At 38.2% G+C, this 16,001-nt stretch overlaps 2 protein-coding genes across 3 annotated transcripts in view; both read left to right on the forward strand.

Annotated features, from left to right (window-relative positions):
• The first annotated feature begins 118 nt into the window (after positions 1–118).
• On the forward strand, positions 119–3,427 carry Rpl7 (ribosomal protein L7). Of its 2 annotated transcripts, none has more exons than XM_046460538.2 (7): positions 119–268; positions 1,060–1,168; positions 1,424–1,590; positions 2,071–2,208; positions 2,333–2,442; positions 2,879–3,088; positions 3,366–3,427. In XM_046460538.2, the coding sequence occupies exons 1-6, from the start codon at positions 222–224 to the stop codon at positions 3,085–3,087; spliced, it is 780 nt and encodes a 259-aa protein (XP_046316494.1). In that variant the 5' UTR covers positions 119–221; the 3' UTR covers position 3,088; positions 3,366–3,427. The 2 variants fall into 2 exon arrangements, with proteins under 2 accessions (XP_046316494.1, XP_046316495.1); XM_046460539.2 differs by lacking the exon at positions 119–268 and adding an exon at positions 328–544.
• A 140-nt stretch (positions 3,428–3,567) lies between these two features.
• CUNH8orf89 (chromosome unknown C8orf89 homolog) overlaps positions 3,568–16,001 on the forward strand; it is a 36,647-nt gene continuing 24,213 nt past the window's right edge. The window contains exon 1 of the mRNA XM_046460540.2: positions 3,568–7,459. The gene's annotated coding sequence lies outside the window, so the exon portion shown is untranslated. The remainder of the gene's footprint in view (positions 7,460–16,001) is intronic.

A 16,001-nucleotide genomic window follows, 5' to 3' on the forward strand; every position in this document is an offset into this window, starting at 1 on the left:
GGTGTCACCACTCTTTGCACTTGAATTGATTAAAGTCTAACTACTGCATTTGCTTTTCCCACAAAAGTTTCCCCCAAAAGTTGATTGGAAGAAGCTAAATCGGGGATTTCTTAATTTTGCAACTTCAAGGTGGGCTCTCAGCTCCGAGTTCTTTTCCGGCTTATTTTAGGACGCCTATAAATCGTGGGGCTTCTCTCGCCGTCTTTAAGTGGGCAGTGCGCATGCGCCAACTTCCTCTTTTTCCGGCTGGAACCATGGAGGGTGCCGAGTAAGTTACTCCTCGTCCTCTCGAGAATCCTTCTCCATCCCCGAAAATATAGGCCATTTGTCTCCGTTTTTCCCTGTCTGGTTGTACTTCTTACGTTTTCCCACCTATCTGTGTGTTTGTGACGCTCCATGACACCAGTAGGGACCCCGAGCTGGGATGGGATGCTGGCGGCCATAGGGTGAAGGTTTTGGAAGTACCGGGAACGAGGTACCAGCGCAGAATTTATGTGTGCATCCAAGCCGGTTGGGCCGAGGTCCATTCCTCGATGGAACCGAGGTATATCGAGGCCGGTACAAAACCTCTTGAGTTGAATTCATCCTTGGTTAGTACTTGGCCCGGGCGTTTTTTGCTTACAGGCCTTTGCTTTCAGTATGCGTGGCTTGGGACTTGAACCAAAGTGGAATTTGGCCTTTTTATTTTTGAGAATCCCAGGTTCTTTAGGCAGAAAGTTAGGTGTCTTTGTAGCAGTCTTAAGGTTCTGATACGTCTTGTGTAGATATTTTCTAAGGTATAATTGTTGGAGGCCAGGACTGGAGCTGGAATGTTCATTCTGTTAAACCACAATCGCAAATGTGTGATTATCTGACATGTGTGTTAGAAGGGAAAATTACTGAAGGAAATTTAAAAATTCTGTGAGACTGGAGCATATTAGGGTAACTTTTAAGATACCAGTGATGGTGAAGAGCCACCGATGCTCCATGTGTTAACACTTTGCTCAGTACAGCACGGGAGTGATGCAAGGCAGAAAGGTTTCTGAATTATTGATAATATTCTTTGTATGCTAATGACAGAGAGAAGAAAAAGAAGGTTCCTGCTGTGCCAGAAACTCTTAAGAAAAAGCGAAGGAATTATGCAGAGCTGAAGGTAAAGCGCCTGAGGAAGAAGTTTGCCCAAAAGATGGTAAGTAAATGCTTGGATGCACTAAGCTTTGAGGAGAGTCCATGTGGTTGGGATTGAGAATGAAGTGAATGTTCTTAGCTAGACTTGTTTACTTCACTGTTGTACCAAGGAATTGCTTGAAGCTTCCTAATGTAGCTTTTGGAAATGTTAACTGTACTATGGCAAGAAAAATTTCAAGGGAAGATTATTTTAAAAATTGCTATTGCAAATTGTTTGGGAGTTAAGAATCATGAATAATTGGTAATTGTTTTTCAGCTTCGAAAGGCAAGGAGGAAGCTAATCTATGAAAAAGCTAAGCATTACCACAAGGAATATAGGCAAATGTACAGAACGGAGATTCGGATGGCTAGAATGGCAAGAAAAGCCGGCAACTTCTATGTACCTGCAGAACCCAAATTGGCATTTGTTATCAGGATCAGAGGGTAAGTTCAGTTTTTACTGTATCTGGTTTAAAGGGAAGTTTAGAAGCCTCAGTAAAATTTCCTGTTAATTCAGGAAGGACTGATCTAAAACATGGGAATAACAATGTTTAGGTGTGACTAGAAAAAAGGCGTGGGTGTCATTTTAAGGGGTTAGTTACAAGCCCTGTCCTAAAGCTCCTGTCTACTCTAATTAAATCAGGAGGAGTTCAGGGTCCTGTCAGTTGATTTCAAAAGAAGTTAAAGTGTACAGTCACTATTGTGCTGTAACAAAGACAGGTGATAACACAAGTCAGGACCTTTCACTGGTACTTATCAAAAATAGTTGGAGAGGAAGCAGGTTGGTGGGAATTATAGGGTAAAGAGGAAAAACATCAGTGATATTTAGTTTTTGTGGGACATGTGTGATCAGTTTGTTTAGTTTCCTGTCAGTTGATAGTAAAAACTGATTTAAAAAAAATTTTTGGTCCCTTTTCACTGCAGTATCAATGGTGTGAGCCCAAAGGTTCGTAAGGTGCTACAACTTCTTCGCCTTCGCCAGATCTTCAATGGCACCTTCGTTAAGCTCAACAAGGCTTCAATTAACATGCTGAGGATCGTGGAACCTTACATTGCATGGGGGTGAGTGCCTTTTTTTCTTGGATTTCTGCTTGGCAAATAGACTGGTATAGCGAGGTGAATTTTAGATGTTTTGATAGCAGTAACCTTTTTCTTTGATCATGTACGTCTGCTTTTCGTATTTCAGGTACCCAAACCTGAAATCAGTGAATGAACTAATCTACAAGCGTGGATATGGCAAAATCAATAAAAAACGAATTGCCTTGACAGATAATGCTTTGATTGCTCGATCTCTTGGTAGGTTCTTTTTGTTTGGGGGAAGTTTGATATTAGATGGTGAAATTTTATGGCCTCTCCTGTCCTTAATTTTCTCACTAATGAACCTTCACATTATTTCCTATAATCCTTCTTTAAAGAAAACATGAGATAATTTCATTTGCTTGAATCTTGACACGGGTGCTTTGGCACACTGAGCTACATCCCAAGCCCTTTAGTTTTTATCTTGAGACGGTGCCCTCAAACTTCTGTCTTTTGTCTCTGCCTGTGCCAGTAATCCCAGTGACTCAGGCACAAGCATGCAATATGGCGCCCTTCTGTTTACTTCTTTTTCTTTTTTTTCTTTTTTAGATATACATGATTCTGTTTACTTTTGATTTGCGTTTAGCTCAGCCTGTAATTGTGCTTTTTTTGTATGCCTTAAAATTTAAGCAATCACAAATGAATTTTTTTCCAGGTAAATATGGCATCATCTGCATGGAAGATCTGATTCATGAGATTTACACTGTTGGAAAACGCTTCAAAGAAGCAAATAACTTCCTGTGGCCCTTCAAATTGTCTTCTCCAAGAGGTGGAATGAAGAAAAAGACCACCCATTTTGTAGAAGGTGGAGATGCTGGCAACAGGGAAGACCAGATCAACAGGCTTATTAGAAGGATGAACTAAGGTGAGAAACTGCATCCTGGGAGAAAGTAGTAGTTTTAATAATTGAATGTGGTGATTTTGAATATAATCAGTACTCTTCAGTGGGAGAGGGGTGATATATGATTAGTTGGTTTAGTTACTCCTCTCCTTCCTTTTGAAGACATTTCTGGAGGGAAGGAACCCCCCTCCTTTTTATCAATTTAAAAATGGAAATTGGGTGTCCTTAAAAATACCCCTAATTAAATGTTAATCTTTAGCTGCTAAGAGTCTTTAATAGGTTTATTTTCTTTCCCTTTTAGGTATCTACCATGGTATTTTTGTAATCTGGTCAGTTAATAAAACAGTACCTGCTCTCAATGTATTGGTGATTTGTTAGTCTGCCTCTGCCTTCCTTCAGCTATGATGGTGAATCTTGGTGTGTATACAAATTCAGTCATATCAACAGAAAACCTGGGTCAAGTTTTTATGTTGTGAAAAAACATTTCTTGGGTTTGTGAGGCTTTTCATTTTATCATACACATTTAATTGCTGAAGTCCCATGTCTCTCAGACACTGGCTTGTTTGAAAACTACCGTGTGAATGTGTTATTTTTCCTTTTGTATTCCATTTTTTCATTCTTATTTTGCATCTTCTGCCCAAATTTAGATGAGATATTAGTAATTCCATTATACATTGTGGATATTAAGTAGAAGTGAAATTGAAATGAGTGAGCAAAACTTTGAAATAAAAAGTCTTTACATGTATAGGATAACAAAGTATACAATGAAAGCAAAGTTTTTGTAGTCACTGAATTTTTTTTAATTTTAGGTGGACACTATTTTATTTTTATGTGGTGCTGAGGATCAAACCCCCAGTGCCTCACATATGCTAGGTGAGCACTCCACCACTAAGTCATAACCCCAGCCCCCATGTAGTCATGATTTTTATTGCTGAGACCTTATTGCAGCAATGTGAAATTTATCCCTTGTTGATTTTTTTGGCACTATTAAACCAGAATCATTAACTGATTTTCAATAATTGAAGTTTCTAGACAAATACATTAGGAATTTATTTATTTATGATCCAGAAGCTATTTCTCTGCCTTAGTTTCTTAAGAGTTCATGAATTCTGGAGAAAAAAAAGTATTTCATAAAATCATGTTACATGTTTGTGAGAATATCTGTGTTAGAAATTTGTTTTAGTGAACTGTAGGATCAGTGTTAAAAAGAATACATATAATGTTAATCTCTAGGTGGAGCCAAAGAGTTTTAAGTTTTGAAGCTTATCCTCTTTTTGCTGTTAAATGAGTACTAAACCCCTGTCTTCGCACATCCACTGTCCTGAAATGGAGGCGTATTTCACAAGATGTTAGACCTTGGTTGACTTAACAGGTTTTTAGACAATGGTGAGGGCCATCAGTGGCCTTTGCAAGATCAGAGTAAAGTTTTATTGCTAACTGCTTAGGTGTAGGTGGGTGGCTACACTACAGTGTTAGAGGAAATTTTTATATTGGGATAAGAATAACAGGTGCTTAGATATAGAGTAGTGGTGTTTAGCAGAATTTATTTTTTTTAAGAGCAATTTTAGGTTTACAGCAAAAATGAGCAGAAAGTATGAAGGGTTACCACACATCTCTGTCTCCATATATAGCCTCTTTCAACTCCCTACCACCACCCCTGCACTACATTTGTTAGTCACTGGATTTATATTGATATATCATCTTGTAAATAGAACCAGAGTGGAGAAACAAGGGAGGGATTGTAGAGATCCAGGATTGTCCACTCTGAAGCTCATGCAGTGGGATTAGGAAATCAGTAGATAGTTGTAGTGAGTATGGGGGTAAGTAGGAAAAATTTACAACATTGCTGTCTGCTGGTGACAGCAGTTTCCTAGGGCATAAAGTGAAATGATAATCTGACAGAACTGAGGATAGAAATGTGTGGGTATGAAAATATTTTGTGAACTGTGGAGATGATGATTGGCACCTTACTTGAATCCTACCTCTTTAAATTTGCAAAGAGATGTTCCACTTCCCCATTCATGTGAACCTTGGCACCTAGTAGGGTCAAAAAGTCACCTTATCTCTTGATTTCCATTTTACTTAGTATTTATTTGTAAATACTATTATTTGTTTTTTGGTTGTCTATATTAAGAATGCAAGTTTGGCACCAGGCTGCTTGTATTCACATCTAGTCTCAGTCTGGGCCAATAAGTCCTGTTTAGTTTCTTAATTAGTAAAATAGGGGAAATGTTGGCACCAGTTTTAATAGGATTTCAGTGGAAATTTAATGTAAAGGTTTCGTGAAATGTGTGGTATTGGTCGTAAATTTGAGCACTTCAAATGTACAACTGGGAGCAATGTAAAATAACCTCTACTTTGTCACTCTGATGGATGAAATGGACAACAAATATGGTAAGCTGAGTGCTTCAGGGATGTACAGAGCCTCCTGATATCTTTAGGGGCCCAGCTCCACAGGAAGATGGACAACTTTCTGTTCCTTTCTTTTTTGGGGTTTAAAAATATATGTTTTCCACTTTTTGGTACTGAGGATTGAATCCATGGTGCTTAACCACTGAGCCATATCCCCAGCCCTTTTTGAGACAGGATCTTGGCAAGTCACCATTTCAGTGAGGCTGGCTTTAAACTTGGGATCCTTCTGCCTCAGCCTCCCAAGTTGCCAGGATTCTAGGCACGCAGTCCCCCACTATTTTGACAGATTTGATGTCAGAGCAGTCTCTGTTCTTGTTTTTTGTTACTGGGAATTGAATCAAGATGCTCCTAACCACTGAACTGGTGTTTGAGAGAGGACCTTGCTGAGTTGCTGGGATTACAGGTGTGCATCTCTGCTTCCAGCTATAGCATTTCTATCTGGAATTCATTTTCCCCAGCCACTCCCCAGTGTAAGACTTAATTTTTAAAATGCCTGGTACATTGTAGACACTTGGCTCTAACCTCTTAAGCCATTTGAAATTTTGAGTCTCCAGTTGCAGTCATTGGGTATTTGGTGATGGGGAATGGTAGGAGGAGGAGTGGGGAAGACTTCATTTAGTAATAGAACATGTTGAGAGAATACTATTCATGCTATGTAGCTGGAAGCTTTCACAAAGGAGGTAGAATTCAGACCCCTGATGACAGAACAGAAATGGCAGAAGTTTGAAGTAGGAATGTAATAACCAAGAGGATATGAGGTTGAACCTGGTGGCACACACCTGTAATCCAGTGGCTCTGGAGGCTGAGGCAGGAGGATCACGATTTCAAAACCAGTCTCAGCAATTTAGTAAAGCACTAAGGAACTTAGTGACATCCTGTCTCTAAGTAAATACAAAATACAGGTGAAGAATATGACTCAATGGTCGAGTGCCCCTGAGTTCAATGCCCCCCTCAAAAAAAAAAGGGATGAAAAGAAACCATTTAGTAATAAAGTTTTGATTACAATCATTGAGTCCCAATGCTGCTTTAATCCACATAATTCTATGTAAGTGGTTCTAAGTGGTGGGCCACTTAAGTTCCAGGCCTAATTTGGGTTGGAAAATTGAAGTATGTATGTGTTGAGCAGTCTCCCTGGAGTCAAACCATATCACGTGCACTTTGTAGCTCTAGTAGAGGAGGTGTCAACGATTTGGCAAAGTGCTGAGGCTTTAGATCCTACTGTGCAAAATTAGTGTGCTGTGCTTTGAAAGGGGACACCCTAGTTTTCAAAGGAATCAAGAGTACGGGTTAAAATACCCATGAAAGCCTGATTGCTTTAAATCTGAAAAGTTAGCCTTTGGTACTAGCTGATGAGCAAACAACCCAGAAACTACATACACCTGTCTGATTGCCCATTACCTCCCCTTCTTCCCCTCGTGTTGTGTCACAACTGACCACTGATAAACCTGCCTTGTTTCAGCACTTGCTCACCTCAGCACCCCAAGCAGTGACCTCTGGTGCATGCCCTGGAATCCCGGCAGCCTCCTAATCTTACCCAGGCAACCACCCTGGTCCCTTAAGGCTAGGTCCCTTCCTCTGCAGGACTGGCCTGCAACCCGGTAGAGCGGAGCCCCGCAGCCCCAGGTGACAGGCCCCTAGCAACCGTTGCGCGCTTTGGACGGGCGTGGCTGCAGCTGCCCCAGCCGGGCGGAGCTGAGCCACGCTCCCCAGCATCGCAGGGCTGCCGGCCGCCGAGCATGAGCATGCTTGTCCTGAGAGCAGCTCCCGTGCGAGTGCCCGGCCGACTGCCTCGTCCCACCACTCTGGACAGCACAGCAACGTGGCCGGGCTGGGCCAGGAGCTCGAGTCAGCACAGGGCCGCCGCTGGCTCCCGCGCTGCCCGTTACCCCCACTGCAGTCGTCGCTGCCAGAACTACCCCCCTTTTTACCACGGGCCCGGCACCACAAGAAGCCCTTCCCCTCTTACGAGGAGCTGCAGGGACAGTGAGTGCGGGTGCCTGGCCGGCTGGCCATCTAACCCCAAGGCGTTGGAGGTTGGGAGGGCCGGGACATTTCCGGGTCAGGCCTGAGAGGGGTGATGAGTCTCCTACCAAGAAGGGGGAAAACGACCTAGAGAGACACCTGGGCGGGTTCCAAGTATTCTCTTCAGACCCTCTAAAGCGGAGCTTCCAGAAAGAACTAGTCACAAGGTCCTGATCAAGTATACACTGAAGGGTCGGGTGACAGGAGATGGGGAATGAACCAGGGGAAGAAAGCTTGCTTGCTAGATATGTAAATTCCATTCCCTCTCCCCTTTTGATACCGGGCAAACGTATCTATTCATTAAGTGGACACACCCTTACAGGTTCACTCTCCACCCCTCCCAGAACTTAAACCTTAAGGGAGTGTGGGATGTGCTTACTTCCTTCTTTGATTGCCATGTTTCTGCCTTTCTCCCACACTTGGCACCCAGCCAGATGGGCCAGGACTTTGGAGGCTGACCCTATTAGATTGTTGTAACCCAGTTTTCATTTCCAATTTTGCCTTGTACCAATTCTGATTTACCTATCATTTGTGTGCTACTTTTTTCACTAGGGCTTAAATCTACTAGAAAATAGTTGCTTGCAGGTAGACTTCTATTGTCATCTTTTCATCTAGCCTTTTTGGGGTTATAGATATCATGGAAACTGTAGAGCCTCTCTGGATAAATGCAAACAATTTTGCAAACAATTTTAAAGCATTATACTCCCTAAAGCACAAAAATCTCTGCTCTTCAAATACAACTGTGTGTGCATATGTATGCTTAATAGTGTTAAAATCTATTAGAATTTTATTTTAAAAAATACTTCTGACATTTGCATTTTAAAATTCTTCCTTACAGTTTTGAAATTACACTATAGTGCATTGGTACTTTTCATGGGAACACCACAGTATATAGAGTTGGAGATGAATGAATGCCTTCTTTATTTTCCACTACTTTCTCTTTAACCCCAGTTAGAGTTAATTTAGTGTTCATCCTTACATTCTTTATTTTTTGGTCATGAATGAAATTATGTATGGATTCTTTTGAAAAATTGCTTTTCCAATTAAGGTACAGAGAAACCTTCCATATGAATTTTATACTTAGGGGGTGTACTGAGTATTTCATACTGTAGATGTATCAATTTATGTAACCACTCTTCCACTTGAGATTAGTTCCTTTTTTTCCCTATTATAAACAATGCAACAATGAACATTCTTACACCCAGGAACAGTTCTATAGAATAAATTCCTTAAAGCAGAATTGCAGGGTCAGATATATGTACATTACCAATTTTGGTTGAATCTTGCTTTCAAAAAATTGTTTTTATGTATAATTATAATGCTTTTTATGTATAATTATATGTATATTATAAAACTAAAAAAACTTTAAGTATAAATCTAAAAGAAAATAATGAACAACCTTTTCCCAGTTGTGTACCCTTTACTTGTTCCAGTATCAAAATACACAATTAAAAAAATTTAAACATCTTTTTAAAAAAATTGTGAATTAACTTTTCATCAGCAGGCCGTGATAAGGAAAAATGTTTATTAATTTAAAAATAGTTTATGCTCGGTGTTTATTACATGTCAGTTATTGTGCTGAACACTTTGTGAGTGTTTTAAAATTTACTCTTTACACACCTTATGAGGATCAGAGGCAGGACCCAATGATTATGTAGCTATTGAAAGACAGAGTCAATATTAGAATACAGTTTCACTCCAATGCCTATGTTCCTTGTAGGATTTGAATTCCTGCTTGGTCATTGGCTGAAATTTATGTTTCTTTGGTGTGTTAGCTTTTCATCCCTATAACCAAATACCTGACCTAACAACTTAGAGGAGAAAGTTTATTTTGGCTCAGTTTCCTAGGTTCAGCCCATGCATAGTCTATGGTCGGCCACCACTCTTGGCCAAAGATGAAACAGAAAGATGCTCAGCTTATTGGGGGGGGGGGGGCAGAAGTGACATGATATAATCTCTGAGGGCACATCCTCTAACTTCTTCCAGCCACCCCACATACCTTTAGCACCTAGCACATTCAAAATTAGGATGGATTGATTAGGTTACAGCTCTCATAACGTAATCATTTCTCTTACTATTTAACATAGGAGCTTTTGGGGGATGCTTTGTATTCCAATCATAACAGTTGGGTAGTTTGAGGAGGAAATGAGATCCTGTGTTTAATATTAATTTCTTTACTTCACTAACTTGTGTATAATTGGTAAAGTCTGATGCCTCCAGTGATGCTGGTTCTTCTCCAATCATTTCTCTGCCCTTTCTTCATCTTTCTGCTTTGCATATATTTTAAGGAAATCTGTTTTTTTTTTTTTTCTTTTTTGGATCTCCTAGGCTAACTTTAATGTAGCTTCTGGCCTTAATTGTTACCTATAAATAGGTAACATTTTTATCTCCAAACCAAGCCTATAATCCTCAATTCCTACTACTTGGGTCCAGGTTATATATCTCCACTGGATGGCTTGTACTTCAATTTTATCTAAAACTGGACTCTTATTGCCCTTTAGGCTGAAACTAACATGTTCTCTTTGAAATTAATTCATGGTTCTATAATTTTTTTAGTCATCCCAGTTCATCTTTGATTTTTTTCCAAACTTTCCACATCCAATGTACTATCAATCTGTCATTCTCACTGCCACACTGCTCTAATTTGCACTCTCTGGACTCTTATTAATAGCTGTCTAACTCTTCCTGCCAGATTAATTTTCCTAACGCATAGCAGTGAATATATGCCACAACCCTATTCCAAAACCTCCAATGGCTTTCCATTACTTAGAAAAGAAAATATAAACCATTTGCCCAGCATTCAGATTCGTCCCAATCTATTATTTCATTAACTCTTACAATGGCCTTATCTGAACCCCTTTTTCCAGGCAAACTAGGATACAAACATCCCATTCTCCATGATATCTTACACTTTTATATCTGGGTAGAATGCCTCTCCCCACATTTTGGCCTGTCTGAATTCTATTGAAATCTCATGTTCTTCTTTCTTCCACATCTTTCTTGAACCTCCACCAGAAAGTATTCTCTCCCTCCTCTTAACTCATCTAATGCTTTATCTTCTAAGGCTTTAATTTTACACACCCTACCTTCCAGTTGTATAAGTGGATATTTTTTCCCCTTCTGTATTGGAAATTGCATGAAGGCAGAATCTGTATTTAGTTTGTCTTTGTATTTCTCATGCATACGGCACATTGATTTGTACATAGTACATGGGTAGTAAATGTATTTGAGTAAAAACTAATATATACTTGGGAATAAAAAAATCACAGGTGTTAGCATACTGCTAGCTGAAATGACAAATAGGTCCCAACATGTTAGTGATTTAACATATAGAAGTTTATTATCATTCACACTGTAACAATTTCAACACAGGTGTTCCTAATCAGCTGGTAGCTTTCTTTCATTTGCTAAAAAGACCAGGCTCTGCCATTCATTAGTGTTTCATTCTTGTCTAAATCCAGTCAGTGCATAGTAACTATTTTAAATACACACACACACACACACACCATACTGTACATCTTAAATAGACACAATAAAATATATATTTGGAAAATAATCCTGTAAGCAGAGGGGAAAGATAAAGTGTGGATGAAGCAGTTACGTTTCTTAAAACCATGTAGAAATTTGTTACACCTTGTGTTTGCTCACATTCCCACCTCTAGGAACAACTCTATTCTTAGGAGGAGGAGCAAGAATTTGAGAGATTAGTTAGTCTTCTTTGCCACCATTATTTTCTACTTGTCAAAACCTCTGGGACTTAGCTCGTACCCCAAAACAAAAACCCAGCCACTGCCCCGTTCAGTTAGTTCAGCAAAGATGCAATTTTACCACAGAATACAAATGTAGCTTCATCATTAATATTTATCATAATGAAGTGTCATTGTTCACTTTATGTCCCCCAATAGACTGCATGTTTTTATATCCTAATGATGTTGGTATTTTGGCTCCTAGCACAATGCTGGCATTGTGAATAAATAAATATCTTTCTTAATGAATCTATAATTCTCTTTGTTCATGTTCATTTGATAATTATTTTGGTTCAAACAAAACTAAAAATAAAGATGATCTTACCATCTCCTGCTTTTTTGATGTTTGGATTATTTTCAGCTTCTTTTCTATTATAATAGTACAGGATTTGACATCCTTGAAGACAAATATTTATGTGTATCAGTGATTATTCCTTTCAAATAAATTGTTGAAAATAAAACTTTCTGAGTCAAATATATTTAAAATTACAAGGACATATATATTGCTAGATTGCCTTCTGGAAATAAACCAAACCATGCTACTACTGAAACTTTGTAAGAGTGCTTTATTCCTTGAACCCAATCCTATACTGTCTTTTATTGACTTAAAGAAAAAAGTTCCTGTCATTTTCATTGGCCAAAATAGTAGCTCCTTATATTATTTTGCTTTTATTTGAGCACAAATGAGTGAACTTTTTAATGACTATTTGTATTTTCTCTGTAACAGTTAGCTGCTCCTTAATAAATGCACTCTATGGATTATTTTAAGATTTTTAACTCTATAAAATCGAACTTCTTTAGTTATTTGTGTTTGAGAAGTTTTACTGGGAACTTCTGGGTATTGTGGCAGAGTGGGCTGACATGAAAGAATCCCATTTTGCTTCACTAGTTTTCAAGTACTAAGTAAAATATAAGATAATTTATGGATATGTGGTTGAGCAGGAACCAAGAGAAGGAAATCCCCAGGTGCCTGAAATGAAGGAATATTCACATAGAAAGCCACCATTGAGCCATCTGCTGAAAGCTGGGAGTCACAAAGGAGTACTGTTCCAGTTACTATGACTGCATAACAAATTTCTCCAAAACTTAGTGGTGCAAAACAACCATTTATTGTGCTCATGGACTCCATGGGTAAGGAATTCGGACAGTGCAGAGCAGGGACAGTGTGACTGTATTCCACCATGTCTGAGGCTCAGCAGGAAGATTTGAAGGCTGGGGGCTAAATTCACCTGAAGGCTTATTCACTCACATGTCTGGTAGTTGATGCTGACTGTTGATATCTGTGGATTGTCAGTTGGAACCTTTATATGTAGACTCTCCACATCACTTGATATCCACACAATATGGTGCCTTGAGAAAAATCTGGTGGAAATCAAGTCATTTTTTAATGACCTAATCTTGGAAATCATACTGTGTGACTTCCTTTGTTTTTGTTTTTGTTTTTTTTTTTTTTTTTTTTTGGTTTTTGTTTTTTTGGCTAAGGAAGTTAGTTTAAGGGAAAGGGACACAGATCTCATAGGAGTGTTGACATCACATTGGAAGAAGAACATGTGAAAGTGTATTAGTGCATCTATACTTGAAAAATATATAACATGTCACAAGTACCTTAACCCTGAGATATGGTAACTTAAAAAATTCTCACCGTTGGTCTGAGAAGCTTGCCATTCACCTGAGCTGCAGTAAGAAAAGAGTCAACTGCTAGAGATCAGAGCTTCTTACCTTCTACTGGCTCAGTGCTGTAGTCTCAGTTCATGTTACTACATGGTCAGGGACCATAGTCCAAGAAAATGACTTACTTGTTGGTCTGGTATCTCTGAAACTCCAGGCCATTCAGAGACCAATGAAAAGCCTCTACCAGGATGTCCCTAGATCAAGCAAGTGTTGACTTCTAAAGATAGCATTTCTCTAGAGAGAAAGCCGCAGTCAAGGATTACAAATTATGTGAAGAAATTAATCACAAGGAAGGAGACTTAACAGATACGCAAATGGGACACTTGTACCCCCAAACTAAAAGTAATAGAAGGGCATGAAAAAAAGTATAATATTCAAGGAAATAAAAGAGCCATGTGTAGTGTTACACGTCTTAATTCCAGCAACTCAGGAGGCTAAGAGAGGAGGATTGTAAATTCAAGGCCAGGTTCAGCAATTTAGGGAAATTCTGTCTCAAAAAATAAATAAAATAAAAAGGGCTGGGGAGTCTTAGACTCTGTCTCAAATAAATAAGTAAATGAATAAATAAATAAGGCTAGAGATGTAACTTGGTAAAGTACCCCTGGGTTCAATCCCCAGTAACACATGCACACACTAAAGGAGATGAAGGAATGGACATGATAAGGCAAGAATGAGATAGTATGAAAAATAACAGGAGGATTAGGAAAATATTCTGAAATACTTGGAACAGTTTGGCACAACAAAAATTTGTTCCACCTTCAAGACCAGTAGTATTGGGTTGAGATGTCCCGTGTAGAAAATTAAAAGGAATACTGATGACTTAAATGATTTTGGTTTAAAGAAAATGATTGAACACATCCATTGACTCCCTCCTAAAATCTTATCGAAATGATTGGGAAAGGATTTAAAAATTAAAATTGCATAAATTTATAAAGAATTAGAGAAAAATAGAAGAGCATCAACAAAGTTTTAGAAGTTGGAATCAGGATGGCATTGAAGTTCTCAGCAATAATATCAGAAACATGTAGACAGTGAAACAGTCCTTTCAAAATTTTTGGAAAAGTAATTTCTAAACTAAAACTCTATTCCCATCCCAAATTATCATTAAGTGCCAGGGGAAAATGTAGACAATTTTCAGACATACATGTTCTCAAAAATTTTACCCACTACTTTTCCCTTCTCAGGAAGCTTTGTAAAACAAGGAGTAAACCTTTTACATACAAATACATAATTTTTAGAAACTAAGCAGTGTGATATTGGCTCAGAGGCAATTAATAAGATCAGTGAAACAGTATAAAGGGTCTAGAATCAGACTCTAGAATTAGGTGTTCTGGCTTTATGTTTTCAGGTAGGAGAAAGGATTTCTTCAATATTATAACATTCATAGAGAAAAAAATTAACCAATATGAATACCAAACTTTAAAATTTTTGTTAGAATAAAGGATACCATAAACAGGTTACAATAAACTAGTAGTAGAAAGAAGGTATTAGAAATAAACTTAACATATAAAGAAGTAAATCTCAGAATATGTAAAAAAACTACTATAAACCAATAAGTCTGAGACAAAACCCTGAACAAAAATAGCTAAAGCATAGAAATAGGCAATTCACAAAAGAGGAAATCTAAGTGGCCAAGAAACACTGTTTTCAGGGAAATAAAAATTAAAATAACAATGAGATACTATTTTACATGCAAAGATTAGCATAAGTTAAAATAGCATATTCATTGCAAGTATAAGATTTAAAATGGTGTACTCATAAGAATGTGGACAAACAAATTTTATGGAATATAAATTGATTAGCCACTTATTCAGGGCAAATTGAGACTAGTACATGGAGAATAAACTAGTAACAGTATGTAAAGTTCAAAATCTGCATACATTAAGGCCCAGGGAATCCAATTAAGCTATGTTTCCCTGGAGAAGCATGCACATACAAGACTGTTAACTGTCACATTGTTTGTAATATTGGAAAATAGTGAACAATTCATGTGACCACCTGTAGGAAAATGGACAATTACATATTCATACGATTTATTTGATATAGACAGCAGTTCAAATGAACACACTAGATCTAAATGTATAAATATGACTCAATTTCAAGTGAGTGGGGTAAAAAAAGTTGCAGAACTGTGAAAACTTTTGTCACATATCCCCAGTAGAGATCAATAAAGTGATACCTTTCTTTCTTGATTTTGTTCTCATACTGTAAGCAAGTGTCCTTTTCATCGTCTGGTTGGTGTCGTGTTTTTCACATTTTTGTGCTTTTCATTGTTGATTTTGTTACATAAAATGAGTGCTAAGTGTAATGCTGAAGTGCTATCTCATGCTTTTAAGTATAAGAAAGCCGTCTTGTGCCTTGTGTAGAAAATACATGTATGAGATAAGCTTCTTCAGGGCTGGGCAATGATACTGTTGGCCAAGAGCTCAATACTAATGAATCAATAATACAGTAAGCTAGGGATCTTTAAACAGAAACACACAAAACACGGTTATGTACTGATCTGTTGCTGAAAATGAGTAGAGGCTGGTAGGATCCTACCCCAGTGTTTCTCCTAGGAACAATGATTTAGTATTCACTAATTCAGTTTGCAGTAACTCTGTAAAACATAACTATCACTAAAAATGAGAATTGAATTTACTTTCATTGTACTTTATCTGAAATAAACTTTACGTATTTGCTTACTTAGACTTCAAAGCCAGGACCTTATCTGGTTTGGTTCCCTATCACATCCTTAGTGCCTGACATGATTGGCAAATTGTTATTAAATGAATGAATGGAAGGATGGATTAATAATAAGTAAGCAAACAAACATCTGTTGAACTTTTCCTTCTAGTTCTAAACTAGGTTATGAAAAGAAAATCTTGCCAGGCACAGTGGCACACTGCTGCAATCTCAGATACTTGGAAAGCTAAGGCAGGAGGATCTCAAGTTTGAGACCAGCCTCAGCAACTTATTGAGACCCTATCTCAAAATCAGAAGAAAAAAAAAGCAGAGAGGACTGGGGATATAGCTCAGTTGTAGAGGACCCCTGGGTTTAGTCCTGAGTACCATACACACGCACACAAAATAATAATAATAAAATT

This window comes from Marmota monax, unplaced genomic scaffold (assembly GCF_021218885.2).
Source record: "Marmota monax isolate L192 unplaced genomic scaffold, Marmota_monax_Labrador192_F-V1.1 WCK01_AAM20220418_F8-fsc00063, whole genome shotgun sequence".
Lineage (NCBI taxonomy): Eukaryota > Metazoa > Chordata > Mammalia > Rodentia > Sciuridae > Marmota > Marmota monax.

Coding starts and splice junctions, on each gene's coding strand:
- Rpl7 (XM_046460538.2), top strand. CDS start 222: ATGCGCCAACTTCCTCTTTTTCCGGCTGGAACCATGGAGGGTGCCGA. Junction 269..1,059: donor GGAACCATGGAGGGTGCCGA/GTAAGTTACTCC, acceptor TGCTAATGACAG/AGAGAAGAAAAAGAAGGTTC. Junction 1,591..2,070: donor TTTGTTATCAGGATCAGAGG/GTAAGTTCAGTT, acceptor TTTTCACTGCAG/TATCAATGGTGTGAGCCCAA.